Raw genomic sequence first — 20,311 nt, forward strand, 5'->3', positions numbered from 1 at the left:
AGTATGTGCAGGAGAGAAACATTTTCACAGTATTATAAATAGACTACAATAATGGGCAGATCAGAAAAAAACAAAGGGATTACAGATGAAAAAGTCACATATCCATTTTTTTATATGAGCTCATTCCCTTACAGATTGTTACATTACCTGTGAGTTATGTTAAACACAAAGTGAAAAACATCCTAGTATCAGAACTAGTGGCAGAGTTCCAGGTATCGCTCAACTTGTTTTGAAAGTGATAATCCTAAAATCAACACACCAGTCAATAAAAGACTCTTTACCATAATATGCTTATTCAATTGTTAGAGAACCCAATATATCCTGTGTAACATAAAAGGTGCAATGAAAGGCTCTAAAGAGAATGCAACTGAAAGCCTAATTTCGCTGCAACCTCCACTTTTACAACCAATGTAACAAACTATCTAGTTACACTAAATTAACTGCTTCACTAATATCAGGAAAATTAAACAAACAATCTTTTGTTTCATTATACAAATGTTCACCACCTAGTAAAAATAATGGGAAAATGCTTCCATATTTAAGAATTCCACCCAATGCAATCTGACCCACTTAAAGTCCCTTTTGAAGTATGTAGTATGTACCTTTAAGTCAAACCTTTTAGAACAACATTTACATTGGTGCACTGATGTTCAACAGTATGTCCCAATTAACAGGAAAAACTATCTTAACTATAATTTTCCCACGTCGTCAGCATACATGAAATATAACAATAATTTCCACAAACTGCTAAGGGAATAATGCTATCATGAAACTAGCAAATAAAATACCTAAGCAATAGTTTCCAGTAAACTTAAAGAAGCAAACGTTTTTTCCTCATTCAAGTGACTAATCAAAGGCAGTTGTCTCTTGAAGACAGGGAAACCTTTAAAGTTTTACTCAGCTAAGGTGCCCTCACAATACTTACAACATCTATTTGCACAAAAGGAAAGTGTTGCTTGAAAGAGCTAAGGTAAACTAACTGCTCATAGCTTTTTCAATAAGACTTGGAATGAAAGATGGGAAGCTGTTGCACATCATAAAAAGGTGACTTTTCTATAATTAAACAAACTGTCAACACAAAGAGGGTGGGCAGCTTAAAGCATTTCCTGACTTTGAGCACAGCTACTGACTAACCCGATTTAAAAGTCTAAGGAGTGAGTGAGGCATCCCCTATGCATAAACAGCAAGCTTAAAAGGGTAGCACAAACCTTCCGAAGGTCACAAATTCTGCCTTATGGAATGAATTACTTGAAAACTGTCATTTAAACACCAAAGCATGATAAAGGAATGGCAATACAATTCAAGGCATATGAAAATAAACTCTGACCTTCAAGCAAGGATTTAATTGCCCAAACAATGTAAACAATGTAAACAAAATTAGACATGCTGTTATCTTACGAGGAAGAAGCCTACACAAAACTAACCAGGTTGTAAAATGAGCAAAACGAATATTAGCATAGCTTTGTTCTGAAAGCTCACAAAAAGAAAAAAAATTGGTTTACAATGGAAGAGCCACTGATGCAAGCTAATATTACACAGGTTTTTTTTATTGAGTGTTAACTAGGAGAGAAAGGTACTAAGTACAAAAAAATTGTCTTAATCAAATAGGGCCCACAACACAAAATTGCACATGCAACACAGAGTATTAGAGGTAATAGGTCAAACCTGATGAAACAATTGCTTAGTAGGTATGGCAAAGTACTGATTTATGCCTTCTCTGTTAAACAGGCAAAACACAACTTCCACCTTCACCAAACTCAAAACAGCATGCATGTGAGAACAGATTTTCCATTTTAAATAAAGCAAAGCCACATAAATGTAAACAATCATCTTACCACAGCAATCCGTTCTCAACCAATCCCTCAACTCATCAACCAAGAGTAGGGATCTATAGAGGATACTTACTTTTAAAGAGACAGGTTTTGATTTTGCCTGAAATCAAGAAGAATATTAACAGCAACTAATTTCAAATTCCAAGAGATTAGAAAATGTGGTGCTGTACTGCTGAGGGCTAGTGCTAATGGGACATGTTATGTTCCCTTTGTTATTTTTTTTAAATACTCAATTTATAATAAACCATGCCAGCAATTGATGAAAGATGTGTTGTACATGGAAAGGCACTGGTGTAAGGAAGTATGTTAAAATGACAGAGCGCAGATTACTGGCAGAATCTAATCTGAGGCAGAGATCCTTGTGTGGATGTAAATTTGTAAAGTAAATAAATCTTCTGGCTAGTAGATACACTGGGTAAACCATCCAAATACATAACTCCTAGCAAGCCAAGAGGTTAATTTGACAGAACAAAAATTGATCTTTTAAGCAAATAGTTAGTTGCATGCTGCTTATGCGTAAAGCTACTTTATTGAGAACTGAGTTTAGAGAAGCTGGTGGACAGGCATAAGAAAGTTGCAGGTTTTGAGAAATGGAGAAGGGAAAGAATCACCAGGCTGGGGGTAGGCATCTACTAAACATGTGGGTGACAAGGCCAAATAAATTTACATGTTTGTGAGATACTTCAATTGTGTAGTGTATGGGTGTTTGAGAGTGAGCTTTAGCTGCAAGACTAGGGAGGGTGAGCGGTTTTGCTTAGTGATCAGTCAAAAACACAGACATTATGGTCTAAATGTTGTCCATTATTGGACTTTGCCTGTGATGTGCCTTTTGAAGAGGATATTATTTCAGGAATACATTATGAATAACAACTCTTTTGAACAATATAGGTAGAAATATATCTCAATTCTCAGTTGTCTAGAGTCTGTTTCTTTTTGGAATTTTTGGATTTGTAGAAATAGTCCTTCTTTAGTGCACATTGCTTTGTTGCTTGTCTCCAGAGTTTTAGGATTATCTACCAGGTTTCTTGGGGTGCAGATTAGAGAGTTTTTAAATACTGACACACTATTTGGAAGATGCACTGTGCTTCAATTTGTAGCCAAAATAAGACTTAAATTATAGAACTATGCATCCCTGCTAGAAATAGAATTGCTTTCAATTGCAGCAGAGTATTTCTACTGTCTGTTCATCAAGGGAATGACTAGTGCTACAAGTCGTTGGTTGGATTCTTGGCTGAGGCTTGCTACCTGAGAAATGTGGCTCAAGCATCTTAAGCCTCATATAAGCCTTGCTCCTTCAAATAGAATTATTTTGACTGGTGCAAGTCACATTTTAGGGAGACCAGTAGAGTATGAACAGTCAGCCATATGTCAAATTTTTCAGAATTATATTCTTAATGTAGTGCGGAAGCAAGGGTCTGAATTTCCGTAATTTTCTAATTCTTTAACCAAGAAATCCTAATCCTAATGTAATGTATTTTGTGACCTACATCTTTCTATGATTTACCCTGGATACAGTAGCTACGGGACAACCTACAATAAAGCAATCAGACCTGCTATCTATAGTTAACTAGCTGGAACCTAACTGAGCAACTGCAGTTGATTCAAGCCCATGTACAGGGTTTTCCATACCCTCAGACTTCAATTTACATCCTAAATTCATTAATTCCTCTTCTCAGCATCATTATCAAGTCTAATCAAAAGGAGGGGGACTCAAATCAGGATGTCAGTGACCCGGATTGATCCTTGACCTTGATATGATACTCCTGGGATAGGCACTTCATGAAGGCTAAATGTGTTATCTTCAGTCTGATCTAGCTAAATACCTTCCTGTCTTTCACTGAAAACATGGGGTAAAGCTGCTAACATGAGGTTAAATCTGGCACTGTCACATAGCTGGTGTTATTTTAGACATTGTCCAACATTTTTAAAATCCTAACAGAGTTACAGACAGAATTAATACCTTTCAATGTTGCAGACAATGTCTGCTCATTTTTCTTATCTGGCATTTATGGACCCTGCCAGCAGGCAAAAAGATGCTCTGCTGCTTCAGCCGCCCCCAGTGACCCTGAACAAACCACCACCACCCCCCAGTCTGCCCTGCTTGCTGCAGTACCACATGGCAGTAGTGTTGTTGGTGAGAACCTGCATCAGGTGCGTCTTGATGGGTGACAGGTAAGCCTTCAGGGCCAAAGGGATAGCCTGTAGCTCCAGAGGGTCAATGGGGAGCTGGCCCTCTCTCTACTAGGGACCAGAGGCCTCTAATCGCCATCTACCCCAGATGATAATCCCTTCCACACCACAAAACTTGTTGTGATTCACCAGTCACCACTTTCAACTCTAAGTGGAGATGGGAGAGAGGCCTGCTGCAGGACAGCCACCAGTCTAGATCTTGGGCTGTCTCCATGGAAACATGGATAGTGTCCGAAAGATAACCTACATGCTGAGCCTACTGGGATTTCAGGCTCCACTGCAGGGATCACATGTGCCACCTTGTGTAGTGGACAAGGAGGAAGCATGGGGCTAAAATATCAAGAAGCCTCAGAGTCACCTTCACAGGAATACAGGATCAAGCATGAAGTATCGTAATCACAGCTCAAATGTCTGGGACTCTTTAAAATAGAGGAAAAAGCCTTGGGGCTTTGGTTTGTTTATGGTGAACCCCCAACAATGTCACAAGTTCTGCTGTTGACTGGAGGTAGCCCACAAAAGACTGCAGCAAGCCTGCCCTCTGCAACCAGTCATCAAGATACAGAAACGCCTGATCTTTGAAGATGGGCAGCGACAACCACCATCACTTTCATGAACACTCGAGGGACACTGGTGAGGCCAAAGGCAAATTGAAAATGCTCTTGGTCCATCTTGACCCGCACATAACTATTATAGGAGTGCACGACAGGTACTTGAAAATATGCATAATGCAAGTCCAAGGACATCATCTAATCTTCTGGGAGCACAGCAGAACGGATCAGAGACAATGTGAATATTTTGCATTTGTCCTTATTAAGGAAGGCGTTCAAGGGTCAAAGGTCTAAGATATGTCGAGGCCTTCACCCCCTTTTTTTGGGCAAGGAAATAGCAGGAATAATCTCTGCCTTTCTCCAAACCTAGTAATTGCTCCATGGTATGCTTGGAAAGAAAAAGGAATACCTCCTGCAGGAGGATGGATAGATGCTTTTCAGAAATTCATTCTGGTGCAGGAGTAGTATTTGGTGGAGAGGAGAAAAAAGCTAGGGCGTAGAACCGTGCTGAATCTGCCAGGCCCATCTGTCAGACCTGATAGATCACTGTGGAAGGAACCCTTGGGGAACTGTTGAATCCTGCCCCTCACACACCTGAGTGTCAGAGTCAAGGGTGACTAAGGTCCTCTGGAACCATCAGCAAGATCTCACTTGTCATGTCCCAAAGGCATGTGTATGTTGTTTATAAGACGTACTTTGTTTACGGTCTTCAGTGCCAGGCTGACAGAATTAAATATTTGCTTGCCCAAAGGCACAAATCCTTTTGGATTCTCTATCCAGGGGATTGAGCATAAATGATTTAGCGTTCACCTTACTAGAGTAGGGTGCTTGATGAGAAAATCTGGGTCACCAGACATTGGCCTATGTCACCTATCAGACAGAAAAGAAAATGGTTTCCATCAGGAGGCATCAAAATAACCATAGGGCATCATTAAATAAAAGCAAGAGTTCCTAAATAGCTGGCCTAGGCTGCACATTTTTGTCACAACATTTGAATTAGTCTCATTAGAAGGCAACTGTAACTCTTGTACCTCAGCCACCCTCCAAACTATCACTGTAAATATGGCATTTTATACTGTAGGCAGCCGATGTGGTGACTCAAGCTCTGTTTCACGGGAGGTATAAAGCCCACTGGGGGGTTGGAAATTAAAGTACAAGGCATCATCAGTGTAATGAGGGAGAAGCAAGCCATCCTCCTCTCCATCATCATAAGTATTTTGAGGGGCCTCTGTTGATAGTTGTGTTGTGGCAGAGGCTCTGAATTGGAGTAAGGCTGCATGACAACTGGCTGCGAGTTTTTAATTTTACACCATGTCCTCAGGTGGACATCGGTTCGGGGTCCAACATGGACATTGGCATCAGTTCATCAACTGGTGCTAGTGATGTCAGTATCTGTGTCACGGACAGGCTCTAATCGCAGGGCCGGAGTGAAAGGCTGTACCAGAGTTACTGTGGGCCCAGTGTCTAGTCTTATAGGAAAGGATCCACCCCAAATGCAAGACACTGCAGTTCTGTGGGGCCCAAAGGCACACCAGAAGAAACCAGAAGCACACTGAAGATGTGCAGTAGGGCCTTTTTGAAGGCCTTGATCTGCTGTTAGGTCAACAAAGGTCCAGGGAACTCTAGGCATGTCACTACCAACTGAGAAATCCGTCCGGTCGTTAGTGACCTTGAGGGAGTGTAACTTAAATCTTAGTCTAAATCTTAACACCCTCAAGGTTTCTCTTTGGAACCACAGTGGAAGAGATAGTCTTTGCTTCATATGCTTGTGCTTGGGCAGACCCATATATTTTGAGTGGGAAGTGAAGTGGTTGTGGAACAGGCACTAGAAATGGTCTGGGGCCTTCGACTTGGAACAGGTGCAGGACAAGGGTGAAGACCGAAACTAAGTCTGGAGTTCAGTGATATACAGCTTTGCCTCCAGGTTTAAAAATGTTTTCAGGTGAATTAGGGCACTTTTGTCACACATCATTAAGACCTGTCTGGAACCCAGGAACCAAGGGCAAGCTTCATGTGGGTCTGTGACTGAAATCTACTATTGTATTTTGTGGCACAGCTTGAATCCAGTTGTTTTCCGTAGAAGATCATTCTCTAGCACACTGTTCAAAGTGTTGTTTGGAGTAGTCAGGAGATTGACAGATGTGGGAGCAAAGAACCAAATAGGCGCCAGAAAGCACTGAAAAGAAATTATGTCAGCGAGCATGGGTTGCGCTATATGAAGTGCTGCTCTGTCACTTGCACAGAGGTATGGAGTCACCATAGAGCTGCACAATAAGTATAGGAGCACTGCTATAAAATTCTTCAGATCCAGTCTGACACCAGGGAGATATTCTAAAGTGAGGAATCTGCAGATAGAAGTATGCATCGGAAACAGATTCTTCAGCATATGGCATATATTCTCTTTAACTCAGAATGCTGGGATAAAAGAACCATAAATCAGAGAGAGAAAAGGAAGTCGTTTTGTCCTTGATGTTGTTTAAGGCTGCTACAACACATATTTTCCTATTTTAGTGGTAGGGAAAAGAACTGCTAGTTTAAGAGTCCCGGGGATTCCAGGAACTATTTATTTCAGTGGCTTGTTTCTGCACTGTCTGTGTTTACGGCTGTATAAATGTCCTCTCACAAAAGCTGTTACCCTAAACATTATTCAAAAAGACACTTCGTATTGAAGCTCACTGAGTGTGTGAATTACACGGTCTCTGTTGATGTGATGGTCTCTGTGAATAACTGTAAGAAGTATATAATACTCAAAACAGAAATTAGATAGTTAAAGAAGAAATATATACCAGTACTAAAAAAAACAAAACTATGTTCAGATGAGAGCTATCAGGGAACTCTGTGGTCAATGACATTCGCAAAAGAAGAATAAGTCTAAAATTAACCTTCCAGGGACAAGCTGATTCTAAACCAAGTTTTTTTAATTATGATTTCAGTAAAAGGCTGATACCGGAGGATCAGAAAATGCCACCAGGCCATTTCTAAACTGGTGACTACAGAACATAGAACTGAGAAGCTCTGAATATCAACATTAACAGAAAAATCTAAGAAGGGCTGTGAACAGAAAATAAAATATAGAATACCTTACACTTTATGATGAATAATAGCAATTCACCTTTTTCAGCTAAAGATAACAAATCTCAAAGCATTTGTTTCTTTACCTTAAATCTGTAAAGCAGCACATTATAGGACCTCCATTTAAATGCTTCTTACGGTTGTAACCACTGTACGGTCATCTTGTTAGCCTGAGTTCTGATTAGGGAAGAATGGTGCTACTAGAAGTTTTCACTTGAAAGTCTCCACAACAAAATAGAACTAGTTCAATCAAATAGTTAAAACCATTACCCTAGTATCTTCTAACTCCCTCTGAAGTTTGTCAGCTTTGGTCTTTTCAAAGAGCAGGCTCTGTTCAAGCTCCTTAATGCGGGCATGCTCCAGTTTGGTCTGCGTCTGTTAGTAAAAAGGGAAAGGAAGAGAACACAACAGTGCCACCATCACATGCCAGCACAAGAGGAGGGAGCCACATGCAGGCCGTGCCGCAGTACCTTCCACCACTGATGAGCAGAGAAGATGCAGAGGGGAAAATTAACATGAAAATGCAATGGGTGAGGAAGAAGACTAGAAATGGGAAAAGGGTTGACATGGTGGAAGAGACAAACAACAAGAGGAAGGATGGAGAAAAAGTAGGGAAGATCCATGCAGCCAGCGTAAGTTAAGTTTATAAGTAAAACTGTATCAGCACAAATTAAAAACATTAAGATTTTAATAAGCAATAAACCCCTTTTTCCTTGCTTGCCTACACTTTTACACTGGAAAGAATAAGTACATTTGTTGCCTTGTACATATGTGTTATTGCAACACAACATAAACTGCAAACTTCTGCAAATTTCTTTTGTTATTGTTACAATAGCACAGCTAAAAATTGTCAATATGGATGTCTTTACTATGTAGTATTCCCATTTTTAAAACAAAAAATATTACTTGTCACAATCTATCAAAATGTAGACTGCATATAAATTTTGTCAAATGCTAATGATATTGAAAAGTAAACAAATATTCTAGCTAGGTGGTTGAATAACATGGATGTTTGCACATGCTCATTTCCGCTTCCTTTCATTTATTCCTAGAACCTTCCAATGAACACCAAAGACGATTAGAACTTATGCTGCATATTAAAGGCCAATTTTTACATTAGAAGATCAGGGAGAAAAAATACTAACGAAAAATTGACACAAAACATTTTAACTGATCGAACAGCAATTTTATGTGTCATTTTAAATAAAACAACTCTGTATAATACCAGACTCATGAACTGTTTAGCCTTTGTTATTCAAGGTGACAATCTAAACTTTGAGGATATATTGGTTCAGGATTTCAAGAAGTTATGAATATTTAACTTTCCTTCCCAACTAATATGAATACCTAAAAGGAAAGTTATCCTCAACTCACAGCTGGATGGGAATGGATATTCAAAACTAAGGAACTGTTTTAGCATTACTCTTGGAACAAGAACACTTTAAAAGGAAAGCAACTCTCCCCCTTATTATTTAAAGCAATGATTTTATTACACAGACAAAGCTAGATATGAAGGTGGGCCATAAGGAAAATGGATACCAGTTATATCGCACAAAACAATCAGGACTACTCGTATGTAATGCAGTACGTCTGCAAGCAAGTTCTTACTAGGTGCCTTAATCATTCTTACCAGGTACCTTAATGTAGTCACAATAAATATTCCTGCTTATGAAAAAATAATATGAACATTTAAACTAGCTGCTTATATTTGATAACATTTGCATGAGCTGTTAAACATACCAAAAACTATACACTATTGCTAAAAACTCAGTCTCACAACTTTTAAAAATGCCAAAAATGTAAATTTATAAAAGTGCAGATGTCACTGATCAATATCCTCACAACCTCAAGGCTATTGTTCTTTAAAATTTCATCTCTGCTGTATAGCCCAACAAAATTACTATTTAAAATCAGTAACAAACTAGGAGTAGGAAACAACTGGGAGTAGGAAACAACTGAAGTGCCAAGCAAGACAGCTTAACTGTAATATTAATTTCACTTCAAAGAATCTTCATTCACTGCTGGCAATGATACTTAACTGCTCACAGGTTACGCAAGTCTGCTAACAATAGTGAAGTTCACTTCACTTTCACAAGCCAATTACAAAGTGCTAACATTTAAAAGAGTTTGTGAGTCATGATTAAAAGAATGACACTACATACTTAGAGAAACGTTAACAGTTTAATCAATAAACACAAAGGAAATGTATAAGGCTTTTAATACTGTGGCCAGGGATCTCATGGAATTTAAATTACAGATTTTTCCTTGAGTTGCAACATGCCAAGAGTCTCTCAAAGAGGGATCTTCAACACAATCTAAGAGTGAAAAGCATAAAGGCAGTTTATTATTTTAACATGTCTTCGTAGACTAGGGGAGTTCATTGATCATGCCTCTTAAAGTTCTTCACCTGATCACAAGTTAAGTTGAGAGCTGGATTTACAATCATTACCTGTAAATAAACAGCATAGTCCGAACTACAGAACTCTAACCTGTATTTTATAGCGTAGCACAACACTAAACATTTTCTAGACCACACATGCCGAAAAACAGATATAAATGCTTGAAATAACTATCTTTAATAATATCAAATGCCTCAGGTGTATATTATTTGTTAGCAAAATTTGAAAAATGTAAATAAATAAAGTAAAAGAGAACGTAGGGCCTGATTTAGTGTTTGGCTGAGGGGGTTACTCTGTCTAAACAAGGCCCTTAATGTTCACAATGATGTACTCCTATGGAGATGAATCTGACAAACAAAAACATGTTAAACAACCAAATAGTGTCTGTGCCTTCACCGCTGTCCTGCCACAAAAACTATGAAGTACCACTACTAAATTATTGCAAGCATGTTGTTGAAAAATCTCAGTTTGACATCGCTGCTCTAATTTTTCACTTGGAAGAAGTTAAGCGGTCTTTGAGTTAAATCTTGATCACATCAAAGGAGAGAGTTTTTAAAAGGCAGTCTACAATTCAACACATGGGAAGGTGGCAATAAATGAAAGGAAGGAATGCACTATACATGTTCTTTGCAGTGAGGAACTGCAGAACGCTATGCTACCTCTACAGAAACTTTATCTGACTGTATCTGGTGATTAAAAGATATAAAACGTGTAACTATGAACTATTTTCAAATGCACATTAGGCAGAAGTATTACTTGAAAACAAAAATGTGTGCTCCCAGTTCCAAAATCTAAAAGGTATTCTGCATCTGTTAGTGATTTATCATGCATCAAATGATACCAGGCAAACATCCATTTAGATTTTTTATCTTTCTAAATAAAGGGGTTTACAGAGTTAATAAAAACATTAATTTAAACAATTCTTTAACTTGATCTGAAAGCAACATGCAATTATATGTCAACGCTTTACAAACCAATTATGCAGTTAGTGATGTAGTGTATCAATAAGCATTTTGAATAAAAACAATCTGTAGAATAACAATAACGCAGGATGTCTTCACCCTCTCATCTAAGAATTACTAAAAATAAATCTAAAAGTTCTCACTATAAGCACATACCATTTTTATGGAAACAATCCAATCCTATGTGGGTTTAAAGAAACTGATAACATTGAGAAATGCATAGAAAGTGAATTATCAGTTTTGCTTGAGATTATCTTAGTTGTTTGAGAATGGTTGAGATGAGTAACGAGAATTTCTACCCAAATAACTGGTGTTCAATTTCCATGCATTTATTGTATCTTGAAATATTTTCCCCTTTTATTTGAAGACATCCAACGTTTATCGTTTAATAATTCTGTGTGATAAAACTGGCAGATTGACGTCTTGTCTCTTTTGTAAGATCTGAGGATCTTAATTTGCACATTTCATTAAACTACAGCACTGAACAAAATATATCATTTTAAATCTGATATATTCCATTTTGTGTAGAATCTCAGCAAAGCAAATAATTTTGCTAGGTGAACACTAACAAATCAGCATTCAATAGTTAATCTTAGCACAATTTTTCCAGGATGTGGATTTCATGTATGTATGTTTGTATCTATCTATCTAGCTATATGGATAGATAGATAAGTAAAGCATTTCCATCATGGGAAATGTTTGGAAAATACCTGCCAGTTTTACATTGTTTATATATTTTATTACTTTATTTTTTAATAGATTTTAAAAAGCAATAGCAAGGCACATTAACGATCAGTGGAAAGGTTGGAGCTGAACAAAGAATTAATTACTGTGACACCACTGCAGCCATCCAGCTTCAGCAGACATGTTCAGTCACTGAAGGCTCTTCTTCCTCCTATATCTGCTTATGATACAAGTCCATTGGTTTAGCAGTTACCTTACATATGAAATGTTTACCGTCGGTGTGTTATTTTATATTTGATTAACCGTCCTGAAAATGAACTGCAACTTGGCCATCCTTTTTATTTCGGAACAAAATGGGAAATTACGTTTATTTAGGACATTGCTTTTTACCTCTAAATCGCCTTTGGTAATGGACTCTTCCTCAACCCGAAACTGTAAGTCTTCAACTCTCCTGCACAAAATAAATGATTCAGATTACAACAATGACATTTGCAAACAGGACCATTATCAGATAACACATAGCAATAAAATATCTTACTGTACCTCAATCCAATTACCACTCTTACTGCTTTCCCTGCTTGGGTAACACAGCTCAACTATTTATGTATTTTTTTGTAACTTGGGTTTTTTAATTTTTAACACCCCTATGTCTCCTCCTTTTATTGCCAGCAGAAGGAAAGTAACATGAGGAATGAAGCAGAGGCGTACAAAACATACAGCACTTCAGTCAGCACAAAGGCCCTAATTACGAGTCTGGCGGTCCTAGAACTGCCTGACTCGCAGTGGCAGTTGGACCGCCGCCAATGTGGTGTCCCGACAGCCACATTATGACTGTGGCGAAAGCACCGCGGTCTGACTGCCGACACTGGCACTTTTTCGCCGGCCGACAGCCTGGTAGTGCCGGCAGTCTTAATCTGCCAGGGCAGCCCTGGGGATTACGAGTCGTGTGTCTGCCAGCTTTTGCAAGGCGGTACCATTGCCATGCAAAGTCTGGCGGAGACGGGGTGCACCTGCACTGCCCACGCACTTGGCATGAATTACAGGCAGTGAAAAGCGCAACGGGTGCTATTGCACCGGATGCACTGCAACATTGCCGCAGGCTTAATTACGAGCTGGCGTCAATGTTGTGGGTAGTTTCCCCCCTGGGCCAGCGGACGGAAAAACTCATAATAAGGCCAGGGAGCGGAAACCCAAACCGGCGGTCTTCCGACTCAAAAGGTTTGGCACGAGGCCTCTGTCACCTGCCAAACTCGTAGTGAGGCCCCAAGTGTCCTGTAAGACTCATCTGGTACTTAATCACATATGTTTAATTTACCTTTAAATTAACCTGACTATGTAGTGAGAGAGAATAAAAAGAACTAAACGTTGTATGCTGTTCACAGCTACTCCGATCGCCTGAAGAGATAAGGGGAATCCTCTCAGTTCCAACAGAAAACAGACTGCTGTAGTGTGCCTTACATCCTTGCAAGACTCTGTTCACTACATAGACAAAGTATTGTTGGATCTGAAATTCAAGAAACCTCAGTCTTATGGATTAGCAGTGGTGCTATCTATCTGGAAAAAACAACTTTATCTTGAGCTTGGATCAGAGCATACTTGAAAGCTAAGCACATTGTAGTGAACACCAAAATACTCATGGATAGTTTGACTTCTTTCAAGTACTAGACCACTACAAACGATATCCTGTAACTTTTTGTCAAAGCCTGAAACGTATGTTACAAGGAGCTGCTTGATAAAGTAGTATCAAGCATAAAGACCCACTTGAAAACGAGAGTGATCCCTTCACATTTATGAAGACAACCACTGGTGAAAAGATTCTCTAGAGACTGGACTAGAACAGGTAGTAGTTATTTTCTTTCTGTTCTATAAAGGCTGTTTGATAGGAATATCACTACATGATTCATTTGATAGAACCACCAAGACAGTTGATTAAGAATAATAATTCATGCTATGTCAAGCTGAATGTAAGCTATCAAGTTGAATCAGGAATTTAAATATAAAACACCAACTTTTTCTAGAGCTTGACGCACAATTTCAGAACCTCTTCTCTCAGAAAGACTGCGATCTACTCCTTTAAACGTAACAGGCACTCCTGATATTGGCATGGTAGCTTTTAATAACTGGTGAATTGATGCATCTACCCCCTTACAAATAATATATAAAGAATGGCTAAACCAACAGCCCCTTGGTTTTCGACTTCTTTAAAGAAGAAAAAAGTTGCTGTAAAATTCTGGCGACAATATGGCGAAAATCCAATAATAATGATGTAAAAAATAAATATAAATTATTCTTACGAGAATTTCATAAATCAATATGTAAGGTTCAAAGACAATATTTCTCATCTCAAATTTTATCAGCTTCCAACACCCCATATTTAATAGTCTAAAATCGTTCACTCTCTTATCTACTGAAGGTATGGAAAACAACACATTTCGTCAGCTGAATTATGTAATGGCTTATGTCAATTTTTTCATGAGAAAATAAAAAAAAAAAAAATAAATAAATATATATATATATATATATATATTCTTTTTTTTTCAGGAGAGACTTCTCCTAAAAACTATATTGATCAGATGTTACATATTGAACCTAAATTATTTACCTTTCATCCTGTATCATATGAAGACTCAGCCAAGGAAACGGCCAAATGAAAATCTGGAAGCCCTGGTGATCCATGTGGCCCGTGCATCATCTATCAATTGAATTTCCTCCACCATCAATCCAGTGCTAGATAATATTTTTAATAATTTCTTGAAAACTGTACATTTTCCCTAGTGCTAGAAACAGGTTATACTACTTCCCCTACTGAAGAAGTCGGAGGCTGATCCTACTATATTAAGTTACTTTAGACAGATTTTGCACTTACCTGCACTAAGATCTTGGAGAAACTGGTTAATAAGGCACACCAAACTCCTAGCTGTGGATTTAGTCACAAAATACCACCTCAGCCACCCTGCAAGGCATCCAGATAAGTGCGCAGCGGAGCCCACATATCCCTAGGTTGAGAACCCTCCAGGGTCAGCTCCCAAAAAATCATCAGCAGCTCTTGACAAAAGGAGGTGTCAAGCAGCCAATCCGAGCCCCGAGGGGCCCGACCCCGACCCCAGCACATCGCAACTCTGCGCTTAGCTAGCAACAAAAGAAGGCTCACCAACTGTCTGTGAGGTCGCCGCACCTCGTCCACACATCCCAGCAACGCTAGTCTAGGGGAAAAGGGCAACTCCAATCTGGTCATCTCCTCAATTATCCTCATGACCTCCATCCAGAAGACACGCACCTCGGCGCACTCCCACACTAGATGCAAAAAAAAAAAAAAAAAAAGCCTTGGGCGCCCGACACCACTCACAACTGGCATCAGCACGCAAGCCCATCGAACAAAGGCCTTTAGGAGTATAATATAAGCGGTGCAGGAATTTAAAGTGAATCAGGCGGAGCCCATAATTAGGGGACAGTGTTCTCATATGCGCCCAACATCCTCACCACATCTGCTCAGATATAGGCTCGCCCACATCCACCTCCCTCTCACTCTAACAGACGAACCAAGATCACCTCTCTGCTCCTGCATAAAACTGTACAGTTTAGTAATAAGTTTACGCGGCGACTGAGCTCCGCACAGGGCCTCCAAGGCCGACACTCCAATGGAGGGTCCGTAATTCCAGAGAATCGCGCCCGCAACAGTGCGCGGACACGCAGCACGTACAGCCGCTGCAGCGCTGTAGCACATCGACCCTCTAACACATTCCCAATGGAGATCAGTCGCCCATTCTCAAACCAATCCTCCAAAGTAACCAACCCCGAGTCCCGGAGGAAGTCGCGCAATGGTCTATCGCGGAACATCTCAAGATCCGCGACTGAAAGAACGGACAGCGAAGAGGCAAAGGCAGAGCTCGCCGCGGAGCGACGCAGCAGTACCATCCAGGCCCGAGCGGTACACGCCACTGTATCAATAACTCGCGAACGAGGTCGAGAAGAACCGCCCAGGATTCGAGTCAAATCGTCTGGCCACACTGAGTCGCTCTCAGGCGCAAGATGCGGCAAGTATCGGATGGGCCGCAGCCAGTAGTACGTGAAGTGCGCCTGGGCACAAAAATAGTAAAGCTCCAGATCAGGGGCAGCAAGGCCACCCAGCTCAAAGGGCAGCGTCAGCTTCTCCCAGGAAATACGAGGTTGCACCCCGGCCCAAACCAATCGTATCAGAGCCGAACGAAGCCGACTAACAAACAGATCTAGAAATTTTGGCAAATCAACATTTTCACAATCGCAATGCGCCCAATCAGCGAAAGCAGTAAGGTGCGCCACGCCTCAACTTTCTACTCAAGCCATGACAGCACCTTGCCATCATTGGCCAACCAGAGGGTATCCACATCACAGCTCAGCCAGATTCCCAAATATCGAACTGGCCCATCTGCCCATTCAATTGGGTACTGGGAGGGGAATCTCATTACCCCCGCGGACAGCGGCAGCACCACCGACTTGGACCAATTAATCTTGATCCCTGAAAAGGAACTGAAACGCACTATTATGTGTGCAGTTTTTGACTGTAAATTTGACTTGGCAATTGTACCCATTTGCCAGGCCTAAACCTTCCCTTTTCTTACATGTAAGGCACCCCTAAGGTAGGCCCTAAGTAGCCCCAAGGGCAGGCTGCAGTGTATGGTTAAGGTAGGACATATAGTAATGTGTTTTAAATGTCCTGATAGTGAAAAATTGCAAAATTTGTTTTTCACTGTTGCAAGACCTGTCCCTCCCATAGGTTAACACGGGGGCTACCCTTAAATATGATTAAAGTGTAGATTCCCTTTGGGAGCGGATAGACATGGAGTTTGGGTCTCTGAACTCACAATTTGAAAATACATCTTTTAGTAAAGTTGATTTTAAGATTGTGTGTTTGAAAATGCCACTTTTAGAAAGTGGGCATTTTCTTGCTTAAACCATTTCTGTGACTCTGCCTGTCTGTGGATTCCCTGTCTGGGTCAGTTTAACAGTTGGGCTGGTTGCACCTCTCACTAGACAGTGACACAAAGTGAGCTTGGTGCAGTCTGCATTTCCTGATGAGCCACCTGTGCTAGGAGGGAGGGGAGTGGTCATCACACCTGAAAGGGCTGTGCCTGCCCTCATACAATGCAGTCTCCAACCCCCTGGTGGGTGTCTGGGGCCTGACCTGGACGAGGCAGGATTTCCCAATCAAGAGAGACTTTCCTATGAAGTAAGCCTACTTCAAATGGCAAAATGGGTATAAGAAGGGCACCCAAAACCACAGACTTTAGAACACTTATGGAAACCAAGAGGAACCTCTGCCTGGAGAAGAGCTGAAGAGCTGAAGAAGAAGAGCTGCCCTGCCTGTGACTGTGCCTTGTGGAGCTATCCTGCAGTTGGTGCTTCTGCCTGTGCTAGAGGGCAAATACTGGACTTTGTGTTGCCTTCCTTCTTGTGACCATCTCCAAGGGCTTGATTTGGAGAGACTCCTACTCTGCCAAGTGGTGCCCATCCAGTTCCTGGGACCCTGAGAAGAGAAGCTGGCAGCCCAAGAGTGAGAAATCCATGCACAGACTGCTGTGCGGGGAAAAGATCAACGCAACTCCGATCTGCGGCCTGCAACGCGACCGGAAGATCGACGCCGGCGGCTGGAGAAATGGCACGCAGCATCGCTGACAGAGACGGGTGAGATCGCAACCCAGGCTGTGTGGTTTTCTGACCATAGTGCGGCTGAATTTCTGACGCAAACACCACGACGCAAGGCGTGCCCGGACCAGATAGTGCTGACCGGATCAACGCATCGCTCGCCTGCGGAGAGAAGAGACGACGCACGCTGACCCGACTAAGGGAGAAACAAATCAAGGTCTTGCTCGTGAGTGAAAACAAAGCATTGCAAGCCCTTTTTGAAGCACACTCGCCTGTGCAGGGTTATTTTTGACGCACCCAAGGTACATATTCACGCTAACAGCGTTAGCATTATGTTTAAAATTACATGAAGACTCTTTTTGCATTTTTAGTGATAACTTCACTTGCGTATTGTGGATTTTTGTCATTTTGGTCTTGTTTTGTTTAGATAAATATTTTCTATTTTTCTAAACCTGTGTTGTGTCATTTTGTAGTGTTTTCATTAAGTTACTGTGTGTGTTGGTACAAATACTTTACACCTAGCACTCTGAAGTTAAGTCTATTGCTCGTGCCAAGCTACCAAGGGGGTGGGCAGGGGTTAGCGGAGGGTGATTCTCTTTCACCTTGACTAGAGGGAGGGTCCTTGCTTGAACGGGGGTAACCTCACCTCCAACCAAAGACCCCATTTAAATTAGGCCTGCCGTGGTGCACTTAAGCACAGTTCATTTTATTCAGCATTGCTTTGTTTTTCTAGTTTTAGCCACATTTGTGGTGTTGTTTTATTTACTTTATCTGGTTGTTCTTTCACTCAGGAAAGCATTAAGGCTGCAGTCAGATAAGGTTGCTGGCAAAAGTGGCACGCTGTGTCTCTGACATTCACAGAAACATACATTTCCTTACGTGGGGACCTTTTCAACTTTTTATTATGAAAACACTTCTCTGTCCCATACGCATTAGAGGGAGAGTCCAGCCAGATGACCATGACTGCATGCTGACTACTGAACGTCTTCACTACAGCTGCTTGCTTAGACTGGCGAACACCCTGGCCTATATGGGGACAGTGCCTTTTAAGACAACAGGCTTCCTTGCTCAGGTATGGGGGATGATGTCTTCCCAGGGGGAGAAACCTGAAGGGCGGATTAGGGTTTATCATGATGTTCTCTAACACAGCTTAGCTAGGGAATATATCTATATTATTCCTATTGACAGAATAGTGGGACTGTATTTGTGTTTCACTCTTATTGTCACAATTTGCATCTAGCACGTTTTATCATCCTAGTTATTGCAATACATGCCATTTTATCTAAGATGCAGTTACTGCAATAAACCTTATTGAACTATGCTCTGCTTCTGTTTGTCTTTGCCTGTGTGAGACTAACGTAACTGAGAGAAAGGGATGAGCTCTAATTGATCATTTAGGAGGAAAACTTGTTGGGCTTATGTTGAGGCTGTTAGAATTAGTGTGAGGGATGTTTGCCTGAGTTTCTGAACCATATAAGGAACAAGTGGCAGAGGAGGTAAAGTGTAGGCTAATATCTCTGATTAGTCGATCCATAGGGCATTTCCCTTGGACTGGGGGTGAGGAAACCTGGAAGCGAAGTTTTGGAATTTCGCATTCTGGGGTGTGACAAAGAGATCCACCTGCATGGTTCCTCATCGTTGAAAATATGAGTAGAGCAAAGTTGGGTCAATTTCCCTCTTGTGTACCTGTTGGTGCATTCTGCTGAGCATTACTGCGAAGTCGCTGTCCACCCCAGGTAGATATTCTGCTATGATGGTGGATGGTATGATGTATGACCCAAAGTCATATGAGCTGCGCTGTGTGTGAAAGCTGTATGGAGTGAAGGCCTCCCTGCTTTTGTATGTAATACATCGCAGTCATGTTGTTGGTGCGGACTAGAACCACTTTGTGGTAAAGATGTTGTTGAAGAGCTTAATGAATTGCAAGACGTTCTAGGTGACTGATATGTAGATACTTTTTACATTGGAGACCATTGGCCCAGACTGTGAGATCTTGCATGTGCACTCCCTAACCATGTGAGGACACATTTGTTGTACTGTTCACCTGTGGATTGGGAGCTCTGAAGGGCCGACACTGTAACAGAAAGTTGCTGTTCTACCACTGCATAGAGCGATGGGTCGCTGGCACTATCCCCAGTAGATCCTGTAGATATCACTCCGCTTGAGACTGTTGTGACTGTAGATGTGCAGTCTTGCATGTGGTACTATGAAGATAAATTAAACCTTAATTCCTATAAGGATCATCACTATTTTTACTCTACTGTGGCAATTTGGTTGAAAAAGAGATCGTGCAAGTTGGATCTTTTGTACCCTGGTAAGACTGGGATAAGCCATTGCTCAAATGGTATTTAGAGTAGCAACGAGGAATAGCTGCATTTGTAAAGGTTGTAGGTGAGATTTATTAAGATTGAGCAAGAAGCCCAGATTGTGCAGAAGGTTGATTACCTTCGGAGTATCTTGCAGTTCGTGCTGTTTGCTTGCAATCTTGATCAGCCAACCATCTAGATATGGGAAGACACGTGTTCCCCCCACACCCCTTCTGAGATGAGCAGCTACAGCTGCAAGACATTTTGTAAATATACGTGGTGCAGTAGTTACGCCGAATGGTAACACTTTGAACTAGTAATGTCGTCTACTTACTTGGAAATGCAGATAGCGGCGACTTGTTGGGTGTATTGGTAGGTGAAAGTAGAGTAGGCATCATTGAGGTCTATGCTGGTCATGAAGTCTCCTTGCTGTAGCCTTAAGATGCTATCTCTCTCTGGAATCAGGATATATAGTGAGTGCACTCCATCTCCCTGATATTGCTTTGGAACTGGCTCTATGGCTCCTTTTTGAAGCAGGGCTTGAATTGTCTCTTGTAGGAGAGTTCAGAGTTCTTTTGACATTGTTTGTGACTTAGGTGAAATAGTGGGCGGAGATGATTTTAGTTCTAGACAATATCTGTGTTTTATTATAGATAGGACCCATTGATCTTAGGTGATTCTCTCCCAATCGGAGTG

The 20,311-nt window shown here is 41.0% G+C and overlaps 1 protein-coding gene across 14 annotated transcripts in view; it reads right to left on the bottom strand.

Annotated features, from left to right (window-relative positions):
- The window catches only part of CLIP1 (CAP-Gly domain containing linker protein 1), a 543,241-nt gene that overhangs the window by 312,236 nt on the left and 210,694 nt on the right, over positions 1-20,311 (bottom strand). For 9 of the 14 annotated variants that reach the window (XM_069214951.1, XM_069214945.1, XM_069214944.1 and 6 more), the window contains exons 8-9: positions 12,078-12,138; positions 7,913-8,017 (exon numbers count right to left, since the gene is read on the bottom strand). In XM_069214951.1, coding sequence (XP_069071052.1) covers positions 7,913-8,017; positions 12,078-12,138 — 166 coding nt within the window. Of the gene's footprint in view, positions 1-1,905; positions 1,933-7,912; positions 8,018-12,077; positions 12,139-20,311 lie in introns of all 14 variants that reach the window. The other 5 variants (XM_069214950.1, XM_069214948.1, XM_069214943.1 and 2 more) reach the window with 2 other exon arrangements.

The sequence above is a fragment of the Pleurodeles waltl genome, chromosome 11 (genome assembly GCF_031143425.1).
Source record: "Pleurodeles waltl isolate 20211129_DDA chromosome 11, aPleWal1.hap1.20221129, whole genome shotgun sequence".
Lineage (NCBI taxonomy): Eukaryota > Metazoa > Chordata > Amphibia > Caudata > Salamandridae > Pleurodeles > Pleurodeles waltl.